General features: G+C 40.0%; 1 protein-coding gene across 1 annotated transcript in view; it reads left to right on the top strand.

Annotated features, from left to right (window-relative positions):
* Positions 1-19,223, top strand: part of LOC116847826 (lachesin-like) — a 222,032-nt gene that overhangs the window by 157,681 nt on the left and 45,128 nt on the right. Inside the window, exon 3 of the mRNA XM_032823241.1 lies at positions 11,031-11,191. Coding sequence (XP_032679132.1) covers positions 11,031-11,191 — 161 coding nt within the window. The remainder of the gene's footprint in view (positions 1-11,030; positions 11,192-19,223) is intronic.

Genomic DNA, 19,223 nt, shown 5'->3' with positions numbered 1-19,223 from the left:
CTCTCTCTCTCTCTCTCTCTCTCTCTCTCTCTCTCTCTCTCTCTAATCCAGCCGCCGTGGTACGTGGTGGCGATTCCCGGATTGGCCCGCCGCGTGACCGGCGTCAACGAGAGGCGCGAAAACACGGGAACGTCATAACACGCCTGGCGCAACGATCGACGCGTCAAAGGCAACAGATCCGATTAATTTGTTGCCGAAAAAAAGAAACGGGAAAAATAAACGCGCGTGCTGTCGCGCTTTCGCAACCGCGCACGGATATACACGCCGTATAATCGAGCGATGTCGTCAGAGAGTTATCCGTTTAAAACAACAACAAAAAAACATTTCATCGTCGATCTATCGCCGTGATATCCCGCAAAACGGGAGAATGCTGCGTAATTTGCATTCGGCAAAAAAAAAAAAAAAAAGAAACTCCCCGATGTATGGCGACGTGTTTTTGCTATATTCACGTTAAACCGCGAAATCAAATTTATGGCTAGTTTAGCGGCTGCAGTCGCGCGCGCGGGGAACTCCCGGCGCATGCACTGAATGCACTGAATGTGGCTGGCGTGCGCGTCGGAGCGCCCGAAGTGGAGAGTTCGGCGACGAACTGCGCTTCTAATTTTTTCCTACGTAAATACGAAACTTTTCCGCGGAGTGACGCAAATACGCGAATAGAGAAACGCACGCGCGCGCGCGCGCGTCCTCATATTTCCATAATTACGGCGCGCGTTCCGCTTGATTAAGCAACGTGACAATTAAGAACCACACCTCCGGCGATAATAAACGATCCGCGCGACCTGCCGCGCGCGCGCACACGACTGAACCCGGATCGTTCTGTCTTCTACTTTCGCCGCGAAAAGAGGGATTTGCAGTTGCAACGAGAAACCGCGCTGGCTTAGCGAATCTATAACTGTAATATACGGGGAACCACGCATACAGAAAAATGTCATTCCGCTGCTGAGAAAAGCGGCGACTCAGTTTACTTTCCTTCATTTAAGGGGATGCTAAAGTTGATGATGAACTCGAAAAACGTCGATGACGCAGAGCCGTCACTAGCACAATCACGCTATCCTTTTCGTATTTCTTGTACACTCGAACGCATGGCTGTTGTATCATTTATTAGATCGATAGTCATTAAAAATTTCCAACCAGTTGCACTCGTTTCTAGCTATGCGTTTCTCATAACTATTGATTAATTTAGCAAGTGGGAATATTTAACAAGTCCATAGTCAATGTGACATTTTGATAGCTTGACACTTCGTATACATCTGTAAAAAGGGTTATTCGCTTCTATGTGATGTGTGTCTATTTTTGCACGTATTTTCATTGCGTAAAAGCATTTTTAATTCTGTACAACCAATACGGCGTAAACTTCACAGAGAAATGTCAATATTCTGTCGATAGAGTTTTCAGCTTTAGCATCCCCTCAGTGGTTATCTTCAACAAGAAATGTTTTCTTGATAACAGTCTTATAAAGTAGACTCACCATAAATTTAAATCGAGCTCATTGTCATATACTCATATTGTTATTCATTTTTTATTATTATTCACGTGTTATTATACTTAAATATTATACGCTATATTTTTGCTGCATGAACAAATCTGCTTAATTGTTAAGATTATTTCGTTTCGCAAGCTTCGTTTGGCAAATTTCGTTTGGTAAGCTATGAATTTGCAAAATCAAGCAACCTACTTTTTGTCATGAGCGCTCGTGTCTAAAATCAAACTTAGAAACTTTACGACACGCGATCAAATGCGAAGTGTAACACGACAGTATTCTCTTTTAATTGTAAACTGGGTTACACATCTCGACCAGAGTCCCCTAAACAATTCCGAAATCGGGGGCTTGTTTAAATTTATAAGTTTCTTGGGACGTGTCTCTCCTCTTTGTCTCCAAAGTTTCTCCATCTCCCTATCTTTCTCGTTCTCTCCCCTTCTTCCCCGTACAATCGATCTGTCAACGGCATCCCGTTACCGAACTTCTCGTCCGCAGCGCGTCTTCTATCGCGCGCGCTTCACCTCGCGAGGTGCATTCGTTATACCGTGCAAAACTTTTATGCTGCACGCCCTCAGACCCAACTCGATGGATTATCACGACCGTTATCGAGTGAAATTTTCTACAGGTTGTACCTAAAGTCACTGTGCTTAAAGAGAGTTGAAAGCGTCTGAATGCATGAAAAATGGGGCAAATTTAACTTGTTAGCGCACAGACATAGCAATTAATTCAATACAAAATTTCCTGCTACAAACTGAACAAAAAATTTCGATGTAAATTACCCAAATAGCAGCGAAACTACCAAAACTCGACGAAATTAAATGTTACAATAAAATCTAAATAAATAACATTTTATTCAAGAATTTAGTCGGATCTGTGGGGAATTTAATCTCCTTTGTAATTTGGGAAAGAGAACATCTCGATATCTTTATTTGTTTTGAAGTTACGCTTGCAAAATCGTTGGAAAACATAGTTTCGAGAACACCACGTTTCAAGTTTCAATGCATACGCGAGCTCGCGATCATCACGAGACAGCATACCAACACTACTAAACGTGTAATATGTATTGTTATGGTACTTGCACTCATGTGCTTCCTTTTGTCTCCTTCTAACTATTTATTTATAACAATTGTCTCCTACTCTAACAACGGCGCGACTATTTGGCCTTCAGAACGTTCGTGCCTCAGTTTGTATTTTCTGCTCGCCAGAATGTAATTTAATTCCCCGAAATTTTTAATTTAGTGAAAATATAAAGTATTTTAATTTAGTAAAAATATATATGAGACACATAAAATACTTGTAAGGACTCACTTTATCAGAAAACGAAAGAAAAATCAGAATCATTTTTATTTCGAAAATTCAAATCTTTATGTCCCTTTTAAATTACCGGTTTCCACGACCAGCTCTTTCGTTTTCACGAAAGTCACAATTCGCAGCTATTAATACCGTCTTCCCTAGTCAAGTAGTTGTCTATTGACCGTGTCTCAAATTGAAAAATCTAATAAGCTAACAACCACTCGGAGAATTTACGACTGCTGCGGGGAATAAGACTTCTGATATACCCGGTACATCCCCGTATCTGTCACGTCGGGCAATTTCAACGCGCTCGCACGTTCACGTGTGCGTGTGTGTGTGTGCGCGCGCGCGTGTGTATCGTGCGTGAACGTCATCCATTTTCGTCAGGCGTGTAAAACTTCTGCCATGCAGAAGGCTTCCGTCCGTCAGGATCGTATTTGTAGTTGCGTGAACGCGGCAGACATCCTTGATGCTAACGTGAGAAAGATCCGTCATAAGTCGTCGCGTAACGCGAGCGCTGGGAGAGAAACGGCGAGTGAAAAAAAAAAATAATAATAAAACGGCTCGCGCGCGACACGCAGCCGGAACTTTCGGAACGTTCCGCATCGCGCGGACCCTCCCCCGCGAAAATCCAATCCTGTAACCCTTCAGCCGTGAGCGTCGATAGCGCGCTATTATCGCGACTCTTTCGACTCCGTCGACACCGGTGGCGGATAAACTCACGGCGTGCAAATTGCACGCGCGTGTGCTGCCCGGCCCCGCCCCCCCCCCTCCCGCGCCCACCGCCGCGAGTTTACGGGAAAAATTTCTGTCAAGGAAACTTCTTAATTGAGTGGGAATACGCCGCGCGATGTGCGCGAACGTGCACTCCTTGCGCGCTTTCTCGTTCCTTTTTTCCTTCTCCCTCCTTTCTTTCCTCCTTTTGCATTTTCCCAGTCCCGCGTTCTCCATGCTTCACATCTTTCCGCGAGGCGCGGCCGCGCGAATAGTTGTAAGCTCGTAACTCCGCGAGATGCATTTACGCCGCCGATACGAGCAAGCGAACGATGCATCGCGAGATGGGAATTACTGATTCCTCGGGCATCGATCGCGAGCCATAATTTAAGCGAGAAACGAATTCCCCCTCTCCCCCTCTTCCCCTCGCAGGTCTATATCGGACGATTCGTGTGAGACGCGTGTCGTAAAAGAGACCCGGTATAGCATGCGTCTCGTTTGTATATTGATTGTGGGAGAGGAACAGTGGAAAAGAGAAAAACAGATGATGTTGCGTTTGGAACGTCGGTACTTTTCCCTCAGAATACCTCTTACTAATATCGTGAAAATACTGAATTAAAAAAAAAAAAGAAAATTTTAATGGAATAAGAAATATTAAATTAAGAAAAAAATAATGTAGGAGAGGAACAGTAGAAAAGAAACCACATGATGTTCTGTTTGAAACGTCTCATTAATATCATCTCATTAATATCATACTGCATTTTAATATTGAATTAAAAAAAAGGAAATTTGATAAAAAAAAATATTTAATTAAAAAAAGAGAAAATTTTGATGGGGAAAGAAATATTAAATTAAAAAGACAAAAATTCTGATAAAAATAGAATCCTGAATTAGAAAAAGAGAAATTTTGGTTTTAGAAGCAGCCAATTGAATTTTCGAGCGTCAATACTCCCAAAGCGTATTTTCCAAAACTGACAAAGATCAATACCCCACCAACAAGAAATCAAATTACGCTACGCAAATAAAAAACAGAAATCACTTTATTCTGTCTCTCGAAAATATATCTTTACGCTTTTTTCCGAAGCAACAGTAAATCTCGCTTATTACAAAAAATAAATGTAATAAATAAATCAATCTATTAACGAAATAAATGAATAAATGCAAACGATAAAATATGTTTTTCCAAGATCATACGTGTTTTATGTGTAACCAATCTATCTTGGGCTGCAGGTTGACCTGCCCTACTAGCAGGACAGGTTAGCTACGATGCAGCACGATGTGTTCATATAAATTTCGGTTATTACGAAAATATACAGCTTATAGGATTTCGTTTTGGATACAAAAGCACGGAGGAAACTTGTCTCTTTCACTCTGTTTTTGCACGATGAATTTGCACATAATACTTTAAAAAGCGCAAACACCGAAATTCTACATAGAGAGAACATTAAAATCTCTATTCGTATAAATTTTTTCTCATTTTTATTATATTTTAAGTAGTGCAAGAAAATAAAATATGTCAGAGTAAGGTTTGCCTTGCTAAGGGAACACTGAATTCCGCTTATAGCAGAAACATAATAAGTCTTTTAGCAGCATATATTTCGGTTCCTAAAATATAAAATATAAGTAACACTTATATAAAATATAAGTAACATGTATGAAATTAAAGGATGATCGATTACTGCATAATATTGATCTTAGTTACAAAATTCTACAGTAATTTATGCTATAGAATTCTCCCCGTGTGAAGAATACGTCGTGACCACACATTGTGTGTTTTACACAACACCACTGCGAAATTCTTTCTGCCACGTCGCCTTTCGAAACGCGGACAACTTTACAGAGACGCTTTAATTGCGCAATAAAGGCCCTGATAGAGCGTAAACAAAATTTGCATTTGGTTTCGAGTCGTTGCTTTGCACACGATGGAAGATAAACGAACATTACACGCCCGGACTTTACATTGCGCTCCGTAGGATAGCGCGACGGTTTTATTGTAAAGCGAGGTAGAGGGATTAAGTGGTATTACTTTGCACTGTCCTTTGTAGGCGAGGACAATTTATGCGAGGCCGTTGCTCTGCATAAAGTACAAGCGTTTCGGCGCGACGCTCCTCTTACTAATTTAATTGCTTTATGCCCATAAGTGCCGCAATTTACAACGGATTCGGTCGGCTTTGAATTTCGATCGTTGGATTAATGACGATTGCTGGCTGCTTGTGCAACAAAATGGGCCCAATCTTGAAATTTAATTCTTTCTTTTTGTTCCTTCCTTCATCTTACTACTTTTTTTCTTCTTCCTTTTTTTACTTACTTCTTTTATTTATTTTATTATTTCTTTCTATTAATTTATAGAGTTGATTTCTTTCTATTCCATTTTTATTATTTTTATCAATATCTGTTTCAATTTCGTTCTACTGTTGATCATATCTTAAAATTCAAATTCCGATGTTAGATTATTAATCTGACTTACTTTTTTACTCTCTTTTCGATCGACTTCCCAAAAAGAAAGTTCTTAATTTGTTTTGTACATAATACCCTATAATAACCTATTTGTATATTTTCTCATAACTCGAGAACCGTTAAAGATTGGAATAAAACTTTCTATAACTTATTCAGTATGTTATTTGCATTTATCTTTAGAGTAATATCATTACTCTAAGGTTTGCTCTTAACTAACTCAAAAATTAAGTAATTTCGTTACTTTTCTCGAAAATCCGAGAACATCTAAAGGTACAAGATGAAATTTTTATTTCCAACCGACTTCAGAAGCTCTTCTAGCTTTCTAAATAATTAAAAAGTATTAAAACTTTTCTAAAACGAAAATAAATTGCTTTCAAAAAGTTCAAAAGACCTAAAAAACATAAAATTATTTTGTCTCAATCTTTCTCTATGCATCTACTATCCTATATAATAGTCCAACTATATTAGAAGTCGGCACAGAAAAGAAAAATTAAGTGAGAAAAACTATGTAGCTGTAGAAAAATAAATAATAAAAAAAGATATGATTATTGACTAAATCAGTCAGGTCTTTGCGCCAACTTCTAATATCGTTCGAATATTAGGATAAAACATTAGGATGTAGTTAGATAGGAATATTTCTCTCTTTTGAGTCAAAATTATATTTCATATTTTTTAAAGCTCTTGAGGCTTTTAAAGGCGGTTTATTTTTTTTTTTTTAATGAGTACGGCGATTATTTTATTTATTCGTATGTCTACCGAAGAAACAGCATCACTCGTCGCCGTGCAATTTGTCATGGAGTACACGTCGGCAAGTGGCCGTGGTGTACAAAACTACGGAAATGGAATACTTTAACACGTCAAAGATTTTCCATTAGAGAGACTCAGCCGGCACTGACATCGCTCAATATTTACCGTCAGTGGTGCCCGGTAATTCTATTTGTTTCAATTTATTCGGCCGTCGGCGTGTTTAGCGAACGGAAATTTCGCGATATGTTTTACAAACGCGCCGAGTTACTCAGTGTTTATATACACGCGTCACTCCTCAAATATCCTCGTAAAATTCAGCCGGTGAAGTTGCCGCTCCTCGGCGGCGACGGCGGCGCGCCGCGATATGTCCTACGTCTTCGTCACATCGCGGCTGTAAAATTCATCCCCCAGGAGGGAAAGCCATTTTCCTTAAAGCATAGAGACCTCACGCTGTTGCTATTGCGACGAATTACAGCGCGCGCGAGCGCATGTACCTGCGTAACCAATTATATTAACGTCACACGAAAGTGACGTCGGAAATGTAGCACGCGGCCCCAAAGTGTATCATCCTGTCCACGAAGTCGCTCGCGTCGCTCCTCATCGTGAAGACAAACATCTGTCGCCGTTTCGTTAACGAGTCATTTTTCCCGTGGGTCTCGAAAGAGAGAGAGAGAGAGAGAGAGAGAGAGAGAGAGAGAGAGAGAGAGAGAGAGAGAGAGAGAAAAGAGGAGGAAGCGGGAGAGAAAGAGAAACAGGACCGACAGTCTTCTCTATCACGCGAGATGCGTTGCAACAGCGAAAACGTCGGAGCATTTTTGGAGATGCGCGCGAGAAGATCGCGAAACCATTTTTGCTCGTGTCTGTCACCGCGAGAATGTCAGATAAATCGATCAGCGAGTTTCATAAGACACGTTTCTCCCCGCCTTCCATTTGGCCTCATAAAATTCACATAACCGAGTTACATTAGACGATACAGCCACCGCCAGCCGCGAATTTAAATTCAATACGCGGAGGTTCTTTTCGCGCGAGCGCGCGCTCGTGCCAACTTTTCTCGTAAGTCAGTTTCTTTGTATCGTTCAGCGGGACGCGCAAAGTATCATATTGAATCTCTCTCTTTATCTCGAAGAGAGCGCGTCTCCCCCGCATCGCAATTATATAATGGCCATGTGACGCGTTATAGCGCATAATATTCCAGCTTTATTTTCCTCAAACCCGAGCAGAGACTGCAGCCGTATCGTGGAGGAAAAGAAAATAGAACGTCTCGCTCTCGGACGACTCGCATTTTCGCATGCTTGAAGCATACTAAAGATACAAAAAGAATAATGAAAATGTCAAGATACTATATAGATATGAGCACCGTGTGATTACATCGACAAATACTTCTCTTCGATAAATTCCTCCATTCGCGTCGGATTTTTCGAGTAAATATTAAAGAAACATCCTATGACAAATGTTGCAATAATAAACCGTTGCACAACGTGGAAGAGAGCTTATTCAAAGGACAGACAGGACAACAGGACAGCACTATGTGCTGTTTGCAATGTCCATTAATTGATATCGAAGTATCGATTCCACAAGTAGAGTCCCCCATCACGTCCCGAAACTATCGCGGTGATCGAGTTACGCGCGGAATGTTACGGCGAGATAAAAAAAATGTGCAAATTCGTTCAAAGATAAGTGCTAAAAGTAACAGGGATTCAATTTCCAATATTAAATCCCGCCATGGCGGTGATTGTCCCCCTTCCTCGCGACCGCAGCGAGAAAAATATAGTCGATAAAATTTCCATCACGCAGCTTACCAATTTCCTGTATTGCCCTCGCATTGTCGCCATTCGGGAAATTCCCGGATCTTACCGCGTGGGATGTGATCGTTGTTGCGTTTCTTTTATGGGACTGCATAGAACATACCGCGTTTACGCGACTCGTCGTGCGTCGCGGTGTTCACATAGAAAAAAACTAGAGCATTCATTTAAAACTAATATATTCAAATTAACAAACATTGTTTCATATGTAAAATTGAAAACTGATATGTAAATTACGGTATTGATGCAAGTAACTTGTCTTGGTCGTTTAACGCTATGTAAACACATTTAAAGATCTACGTGTCAGAAATAAAGATATTTTTAAAACAAGAATATTCTTTGTTTTCTGTGTTTTATTATAGAAATAGCGTGCGCGCGCGCACGCAGAAAACGGCGAATTATGAAATCCATATCAATTATGAGCGCGCGCGATTTGTATATACACGCATGTATAACAAATCAAACGTTGAAGTTCATGATTGATATTCGACGTTAAATGGCAACGTGATATGCAGTAAAACGCAACATACGTGCCGCTTTTCGGTGAGAATAATAAAGTAGTGTTTTTACGCCGCGGGATTATCAGTCCCGTGGACTCGTCATAAAAATATTATAGCACTTGCATGCGGGAGATATTTGGAAAAATAGCGCACTATTTTACACGGGACAAGCCGCGGCCCCAGCAATTTCGCCATATCGTTTACCGAGGCCGAGATATACGAGCCAAAATAAAACTCGCCGCGAAACTATTTCACATGCGACAGGTGTTAATTCCGCGCTGATTACTTTTACACCGTAAAGCGAATAAGTGCTATCGACTCGGTTCGTTACAATCTGCGAGATACACACAGCGCGACGGGGTGCCCATTAACGAACTATTTCCATTACATAAGTTAATTTAGTATGACTGTCACGTGTGCCAACAGTGATTTGACGTGGCCGAGCAGCGAAATACGATTTGCGCGTGGCTCGACTTAGTCTGCTGGTGTATAAATATCGTCTCACGCGACTTTTGGCGTGCTTGACAACATCAGGACGACGAACCTTCCCACGTAGAAATTTAAAATGGGAGAATTAAAAAGGATCTAAACAGTTTTTCCCTACTTTTATCAAGGTTCTACAGGTCCACTAGGTCCTACACAGAAATGTGTAATAACATTCTTACAAATTAGTGCTTAGACTTGTAAACCTGATTAGATCCTATCTTAATATGGCTAACTAAACTCTGACTCAAATAATGAATAGAGATCTTATATTTTGATACGTTTTATTTTATTTATTTTTACTTTGATATATATTCACTTAAGATATAATAAATTAAATTTTTTTTTTAACAATGCTTATCACAATTTTTTTTACAACTTTTGCTGCAATTTTTATTACAATATTTATAATTTTTTTATTATATATAATACTATTATTATTATCAAAGAATATCAAACATCTTCCTCTCTCTTTTTCTTCAACTAATTTGTTTATTCATATTTTTTTATGTAAAATCACGAAAAACTTTGCAATATACTAAAATTTGAACTATTTAAAAAATAGAGTAAAATACTCATCAAAATACTTACGTTATCAATCATTAACTGTTAACAAATAATCGTTTTCACACTGAAACCGTTTCAGAAATTGGACAACTTGCCCCTCACCAAGCACTATCGGTACAAACCTCGTTTGGGCCATCTACGTCAGCATCAATTCATGACCTATTCGCGAAATTCTATTCAAAATTTGCCTATCTAACTATATCTGGGTTCCATGAAGACGTGCCTATTTTGGTATATCTCTGACTACTAACTACATTACTTTTTAGAGTCCGCCCTGATTAATTTTTATCCGGATTCCCTCAAGTATCGAAAAACGCATCGGAAACGCGCATCGGATCACGAGATTGCCTCGTACATTCCACCAGCGACTCGCCGGTTTGTCATTTTTAAGCGGTCTACGAGGTGGAAAAATGAAAACTAAAAAAAAATAGAGAGGAAGAAAAATCCGCTGGTACTTAAGCATTCGCGCTCGGTGCACGATGGTTTCTGTTATGAGATAGCTGTATGGACGCTCCATAACGCCAAACTTTCTCCACAAAGGCCCGTTTTTTTCCATGAATATATAACGCGACATAAAATATCCCGCGTGTTCGTGGCGCGCGGCGTAGTAAAAGCCGCGGGATATTTTTGCGAAACTACTGCGACTCTTCCCGATATACGGCATTTCCGTGGGAAGCGATGGAGCGATTTTCACGCGATATTTCGCGATCGAGAGCGGCGCATCTAAGACGGAAACTAGAACACGAATACAATTACAATCGAGATCTTTCCGCGCGCTTCTCTCTTTGTCTCTTTCTCTCTCTCTCTCTCTCCCCTTCTCTTTATTTCTTTCTCCAAAAATACGCTGAACACTTTGAGCGGTTTAACACAACCGACGCCATCACTATCACCGCTCAGCAAGCGCTGAAAAACTCAAAGAGGAGCGGAAACACCCTCGAACGAAATCGCAACCTATTGATGCGCAACCCTATGTCTTGGTTGTTTCAGTGACGGGGCTAGAGCCAGACTTCGTTTACCCGCTGGAGAACGTAACGATCCCTCAGGGTCGAGACGCTACCTTCACCTGCGTGGTGAGCAACCTCGGTGGATACCGGGTGAGTCCTTCCTCCTCCGCGAGCGGAGATCACTCTGGCAGCGGCAAGGCCCGGGTAACTATTTTACCATTAACCTGTGTCCGCCTGTAATGGACTCTACTACCTTATCTACTACTACCTACTACTACTACTACTAACTCTACTAACTCTACTACTACCACTACTACTACTACTACTACTGCACTACCTATATGCGCGCGTGCCTGCACCTTACAGCACTGCATTTAACTGCACTACCGCCAGCTATGAAAAAAAAGAACAATATATATATATGTATATATACGTATATATACATATACCACAACCGCCGCAGCAACCACTATCACCAAGCATCTCTCCGTATATGACATCCATTTTCATCTATCAGCCGGTGTAGAGGTGCCGCCCGACGACGACGCGACAACCGAACTTTCGTAGTCTCTTCACGTTTCTACCTACTTCTCGTTCTCTTCGCTCACCTCGTCGGGGAAATGCCGACAAGCTCGCCCCGCCGAATGGGAAGACTCTTCGAGCGAAGTTGCCCGCGAAATGGCTAATGATGTCTCGCGCGCGTCGGAAGAATGCGGCGTATTCTTATCGTTATCGTTGCAGTCGCGAGTCCATGGCATCCCTTCCTGTAGTCGTCGCTGAACTCGAGCGTAACGCCGTGACAACGGCTGGTGCGTGTCGTATCGCGAATCGCCGTGATTTATCGCAAAAATGACGTTAATACAGCACGATTACCGCTGACGATGAACGTACGTTCGAGTCTCTCTCTCGCGTGTTTCATAAAGCCAGCCACATCCCATATTGGGTGTCCTCCCGTATTGGACGTCAGCGATTCGAGCGAAATCGCGGAACAGCGCGGAGAACGCGAAATAGATTTATCGCGAACGATGTATCGTGATCGGAATATTAGCGCGGCGCAAGGAGGGTGGAATTTATTCGGATCGATCCCCCTCGGTCCACCCCTTTGTCCTTTCTCTGAAAAGAATTCGAATCGCGAGAGCTTGAATAGATGCAAAAAAAAACTCGATCCATCGTTGCAGCTATTGTTTTTTTTCCGACAATGGCTTCCGGGCACATTGCCGGCCCTATTTCCATGGGATGGTACGTTCCAGAAGACTACGTACGGCACACTGACACGTTATAGTTCCTTCGATTTCTCGCCGCAGACGCTCGACAATGCCGCAAACACGGCGCGTTGACTCGGTAAAACGCGCGTTAGGATATTTACCGCGCCGGGCGAATTTACGAAAAAAATCCACAATCTTGACGCGATTAAGTGAACGGTCGAACGGGAAGGAGCTTCGGTAATAAGCTGCAGTTTCGTTTCCGCGAAAGGAACACTTACATCTGTTGCTTTGTCACGATTGATAGCGACCTGATGTCGATCACCCAAAAAAATACAATCTCATTCTTAAGGGAGAGGAACCCCATAGAGGACTGAAAATTAATGGTATTTTAGGAATCTTTTAAAAGAAAGAAAATAATGCACATAAATGAAATTGGTTTTATTTATACGAAAGTATATATTTTATTGTGTATGTGGAAAAAAAATGAATCTGATTTTTATGCTTTTCAGAATTGACCCAAGCGGGCCTCTAAAAATAGAAGGGTGGGCTGGTTGACACAATTCCTGCAAAACAATTGATTTGTACTGAAAAAATCAAAATAATTCTTAAAATATAGATCGCTCTCTTCAGTCTTATCATAGGGAATTTTAAATTTCGAAAAATTAAAAGAATTATTAAACATTAAAAAAAATGTCACATTTTATCTCTTTTTTTAGCCTACTTTTTAACGTATAAAAAATTAAATTTTGAATTTAAAGAAAAACTACGATGAGACAATAGGTGTTTATTTTACAAGTATTTTGAATTTTTCTGAACCCCGATAAGATCAAAATTATTCAAAATATGCTGTCAACCAGGTTGAAAAATGTGGTTTTGATAAAAATGCAATAAAAAACAGCAAAAAGCATAAAAATAGGGATATCAGACTCATTTTTTTCCACATACACAATAAAACATATACTTTCGTATAAATAAAACAAAATTTCATTTATGTGCATTGTTTTCTTTTAAAAAATTCCTAAAATACTATTAATCTCTACAGGCCTCTACAGTGTTCTTCTCCCTTAACAGAACTCCCTTAATGCATTGACCTCAAGATAAGATTCTTCTAAAATCAAAAGGAGAATATCCTAATACTCCCCCAAACAGAGCTTAAATTGCAAGGTGCAACTTTCTAAGATCATATCTTCATATTCTGAGCGGAAGCTTTTAGCGGAAGAATATTCCTCTTCCAAACAGACTATTAATGGGAACTGTATTATACTTTATTCTAACTCTTTTCCTTTTGAATCAAGAATATATCCATATAACATTGGATATTTCCTAAATATATATATATATATATATATATATATATATATATATATGCTTCATAATGTGCAAATAATATCCTGTATATATACTGTATATACATTTCATATATATATATATATATATAGAAAGAGTTTTAGGGGGAAATGTACATTACGACACATAGTATGAATGTACATATTTTTTATTGTATTTTTATTAAATTATATACATCATATAGTATATGATGGTCATGCACATACACACGCTGAATGTATCTTGTAATAGATCCACGTAAAACACATACCTAAATATGTTACGAGCCACGTGTATCCATGAAATATAGAATCGATATCATGTGAGGTATATATGTCACTCTGCATATATAGTATGTGTTATAATGTACATCCGTATGACAACATTCAATAAAAGGATGGATAGCCGCGCACGGATGGATAGGATTTCCCACATAATGTATGTTAAATGTTCGGTGTATGCACACAGGTGTACAAACAATGTGCATTACTAACTCATGAATATTATAATATATGTATATTCATTTTGTTAGTTTTGGATACTTACATACACATATATGTGTATGTGTGTGTTACGTATATTAGAAGGACATACATAATTTGTACAAATAATATACATTATGTATGTATACACATGTACATGCATGGGACATTTTATGTACATTATTTCGGTAATATTTGCACGTACATTTGTTATGCACTGCACATACAGTGCATTACACAGATGTACACACATATAGTATGTCCAACACCTACAAACGTAAATACATAGAGAGTACTTTGTATATTTAAATGCTTTGTGGGTGTTTACTTGAAGCATAATCCACTCTCACGAAGGGCGTAACAAATGAGGCTTGCACTACAGATAAAGTTAGAAATGCTTCTAACTTTAAGAATATTGTGCTTTAGAATACCTTTCTCTTAGTCTTAGAAGAATCTTCTTGAGGCGAATGTACGAGGGGATTCCCTTAAGAATGAGATCATATTTTTTGGGTGGCGTTGCGCGCGCGATGCGCACACAGTCCGTGCCTTGCACTTTCCGCTAAATAGCGAATCCCGGCGATGAAAGGAAAGCTGATCAAAGCCGATGCGTTGTGCGATATACTACCGCTACGTGCAGCGAAATTGATTTCGCGCGAGTACATATCGTCTCGATGCGGCGTATTAAGCGCTTTAACGGCTCCACTTGTTGAACCGATGACTTCCCGATAGTCCGAGGCTACACAGCTCTCTCTCTCTCTCTCTCTCCACCCACGTCGTGGAGGAGAGAGAGAGCTCTCGTCGCGAAAAGAAATTCGGCGACGCACGCGCGCGCGGCCTCACGAGCCTGCCTTGTAGGTTTTAATTAAACTTAGCACTGTCGGAGTTTATAACTTGTTGGAAGATGCGATTACCCTTCCGGCCATGCGCTCGCCCGCGTTTCAACTTTTTTTCTTACAGCACTGCCCGGACGATTCTCCGCGTCCGGTAGTTTACGCTCTTTTCTAATAAAGATCATCGCGTTGACCGTGTCCTTTGTTTCATTCCTCCTTTGTTTTCCGCGCTCTCTCGCATTATCAAGCATATGGAGTTCACTATGAAATCGAACGCGAAATTCTACTTCAACCGACCATTTTCCAAGCTGGCATCGCTCCGGTCAATGTAGAGAAAAATTCAAGTTGAAAATAGAACGGTTATTTGCCTATTTCGCGCAACGAGTCAGTCTTTTCTTTATTTTTATTTATTTATATATATTGCGTGACCCATCATAATCAAATTAAAAGAAAGTCACGGCCATATTCAATGGAAAATATGTTGTGACCCGTTATATTCTTTCTCGTTTCTCATTTCTGTTTTACCGTAATATACAGGAGTAAAAAGTTATATTTTATTGTGTTAGAAATAAACGAAAGCTTCCGTTCTATTTTGTTGCGGAATTATATAAATTTAGATGCTTTATAATCTTCTTGATTATTGAAAAATGCATCATATTTAAAACCGTTCGAACTACAGTAATACTTACAAGTCAGTCATGCTTTTTTATTATACATACACATGTAAAATACATTCTGTTAAAAATGATAAACTTCGCGAAACGAGATATCCGGAGAATTTATAGCGCACGTGATTAAATAGAATTCGCGTCAACTGCACACAAGTGTCGCGAACATAATTACGCGAACACAATTAGAAGAAGCGTCTGAACGAAGAGACATGCGCGCACTATTCCAAGCAAAAAATTTAAAGTCATTGCCCTTTCGTCTCAGCAAACACGGCTCCCTCCATTAATACCGAAGCGGTCTGTATTTCGGAGAGTTCGAAAAGTGGAACAATTTCAGTATTGTTAAACGCCTGGCTGCATCGACTACCTTCAAACTCCCGCAAATTAAAAAAAGAAAAAAACACGAGGAAATATGACGGCCCATGGAATTTTGTTTATTGATCGCGTAGTTAACGCAACGAAAACAAAAAAGAATAGGCGAAAGGAAGAAAGAGAATGCGTTCGCCCGTATCCAGTGTTTTCATCATCATTGCGCGCGGCTGTGCACGTATTAAAGTAGTTGTGTCGCTAAATGCCGTATTTTCAGCGGTGCGTCGAGGGTGCCACTCGATTCGAGGGTGAATTTACTATTTATCAAACAGAATTACGTTTCCATGCTTTTATTTCATCGTCCAAATATCACACTGCTAATTTGGAACAAAACTGAGATAAATATATATACAGGGTGTCTCAGATCTTCATGATGACCCTTTGTGAGAACGTAGAACGGATTAAAGTGAGTAAGAAAGTCCTGTGCCGTTTTGCGATATTCGCAATAATAGTCAAGATATTAATTAAAAAGGATTGGTGAATAATCACACGCAATATGATAGATGAGCTGCAGTGGCGCCGTTTGCCGTTGTATACTTATACATTAAGTGAAACTGAACAAAAAAGTCCTTTACCATTTTGTAAATGACCACATAGATTTTTAAATATTAATTAAAGAAAATTTGTGCATTATGGTATACAATCATGTATGTAACAATTTTCTTTAATATTTAAATCTATGTGGTCGTTTGCAAAATGGTAAAGGACTTTTTTGTTTGACTTAATGTATAAGTATATAACGGCAGACGGCGCCACTGCAGCTCATCTATCATATCGCGCGTGATCATTCACCAATCTTCTTTAATTAATATCTCGACTATTATTGCGAATAGTGCAAAACGGCACAGGACTTTCTTGCTCACCTCAATCCGTTCTACGTTCTCATAAAGGGTCATCATGAAGGTCTGAGACACATTGCATATATATATTTTTACAATACTACAAGTGCAAAAAAATGATTTTTTATTTTTCTCTGATGTGAGTGCTACATCTTATGCATCTATTTATACCACAAAAATGTGTAGATAATGGAAAAGGTATATAAATATGTATATGTATTTCAAATATTACTATAAAAAAATTATAAACTTCCACTGTTGCATTTTGAAGCCAAAATGGTAGTAATGCCTTTATTTCTCGTATAAAAAGTATGATATTCAGCATGTTCCATTTCAATTCCTTACTTTAAATATTGAAAGAAAAAAGACTATGAAAAAAATGTGTCAAATAAAAATGTATAATAATTCTTTAAAAAAAATGTATAATAATTCTTTAAATAGAATCACATGATTTTTCTAACACAAATCAAATCGTCTGATCATTCTGCGTATAAAAGTAGTGAAATAAAATCATCGAGAAGCAAATATTTTTCAAGATATTTTTTTAATTTTATTCTAGTACTTTTCAGTACAAAAGAAATATGAAATATCTTGTAAACTACCCTTGGAATCAAACAATTTTGTTTTACACATTTTTTCTAATATCTTCTTCATAATTTCTTCTTTATTTGAGATATTTTACACGATTAAAATGGGACATATTGTATTTCAAATAATATCATAAATTATGAACTTCCCACCGCGGTGTTTTGAAAAATAAAAATAGTCTGTAATTCTCAAATTTGACGTATAATATCTATATATTAGTCTTTAATATCATAATAGTTTTTCATCAAAATCTCACATGTGGTTTAGAGGATATTAATAGTGCAAGTTGAAAACAGTACGCTGGTCTTTCTGAAGAAACACGTGTAAAATCGTCCGAATGAGACACAAATATCTCGGCTGTCGGATGATCAGTCTCCTTTCTAATTGCGCGAGCAGCTGGATACTATTTCACCGTGTACGTAACGTTTCATGATATTCTCGTGAAACGCGTTTCATGATACAGCTACCTTAAATTCACGAGACGCGCGTACGTGCGCGCGCCGGTTTATCGTCGCGATCGATTAACAGCGGATCCATTCACGCGCCGCTGGCCCACTTCATTAATCCGCGGCTTGATTTCAATCATTAGGAGAAACACTCGACGCTCGTACAGTCATTAGTCACACGTGGTAGTCGGTTAACGAATACACGCTGGTAATACGAGCGAGTGACGCATTTCGTTATCCAACATCTCTCTCTGAGAAGTATCGATCTGTAAAACGTAGCACACTTCCCTTAAATAATTAACCCACGACGCAAAAGAGCTCGAGAGAAGCAACCCTCGAAGGTTGGCCTCGAGGGCCGAGAGCTTCCGGAGCCGCTGAGAACCAAATTTCACTTCTCATTGACTCAAGTGATAATCGACGACGCGACGACATTCGAGTCGATGTTAAACGGCGCCACGACGAGCGCCGAGACACTGCTTTAACTACTTGAATGGCCCTGTTCTCTATGAGCGGACCTCGCGAACCCGCGCGCGAGGACGTTCGAGCCTGATATCCGGCTTTTTCGCTTGTTAGATTCGAGCTTTGACGCTTAATCGCACCCGCTGGAAAACCAACGGCCGTAGTTCGACGATTGGCCCAGGCGACAGCATCCTCCACAATGATTTATTGACGCGCGCACAACCCCCACACATCGTCGCCAAACTATCGAGCATGATGTTTCCGAAATTAATAGAATATCAGACGGAGCGACTTGCCGATTAAGTGTCGATGAACCGATGATCTTTTTCGTACGACAATCCCGCGAATGAACGTTGTGTGTCATACAGAGTGAAATGGATTCTGTCGCTCGGGTGGATGAAGCACACTTGAGAGCCTAGAGACGAAGAGCTCGGAAGATACTTGAAAACAGGAATGAGATGGGCATGAACCGATAACGGATTGTACGATCGGTAACATCGAACATAGGTTTATCAATTACCTCCACTGCTTCAGGCACATTTGTGCAAAACAAACATAGATGAATGCGAAGTCTCATAAATCTGTTGGGTTTCACCTTACTACGATATGTGCCACGTTATAACACGATATATCTCGCGGTTTCTCTACGACTATGCATTTGTTCGTGCGACGAAACCGCGTGTGCTGTTGCATCGGAGTATTACTTTAAATATTACATCCGCATCCACATCCACGTCGGCTGTTTTGATTTACCATGATATATTCAAGATACACCGTAACGTTGCCAAAGACACGTCTTATCACATGCCTGGCAGAATGTTGCAGAAGTGTCGTATCGATTTCCCGGTCGCGCAGAAGCGTCAATCTGTGAGCACCGAACGAAGAACGAGAGATCTGCGCGCTCTGTCGTGCGAAAATTATGGCGGACGCCGAAAATCGGCAAGCTCCAACGTCTCGCTATCGAGACGCGCGTCGCGATCCTCCCACACCCGCGACGACAACTTCTCCTGCCCCCCCCCCCCCC

This window comes from Odontomachus brunneus, unplaced genomic scaffold (genome assembly GCF_010583005.1).
Source record: "Odontomachus brunneus isolate Ranch 3 - 2012 unplaced genomic scaffold, Obru_v1 Obru_scaffold_083, whole genome shotgun sequence".
In the NCBI taxonomy this organism is placed as follows: Eukaryota; Metazoa; Arthropoda; class Insecta; order Hymenoptera; family Formicidae; genus Odontomachus; species Odontomachus brunneus.
This window is presented reverse-complemented; position numbering and strand designations above follow the sequence as displayed.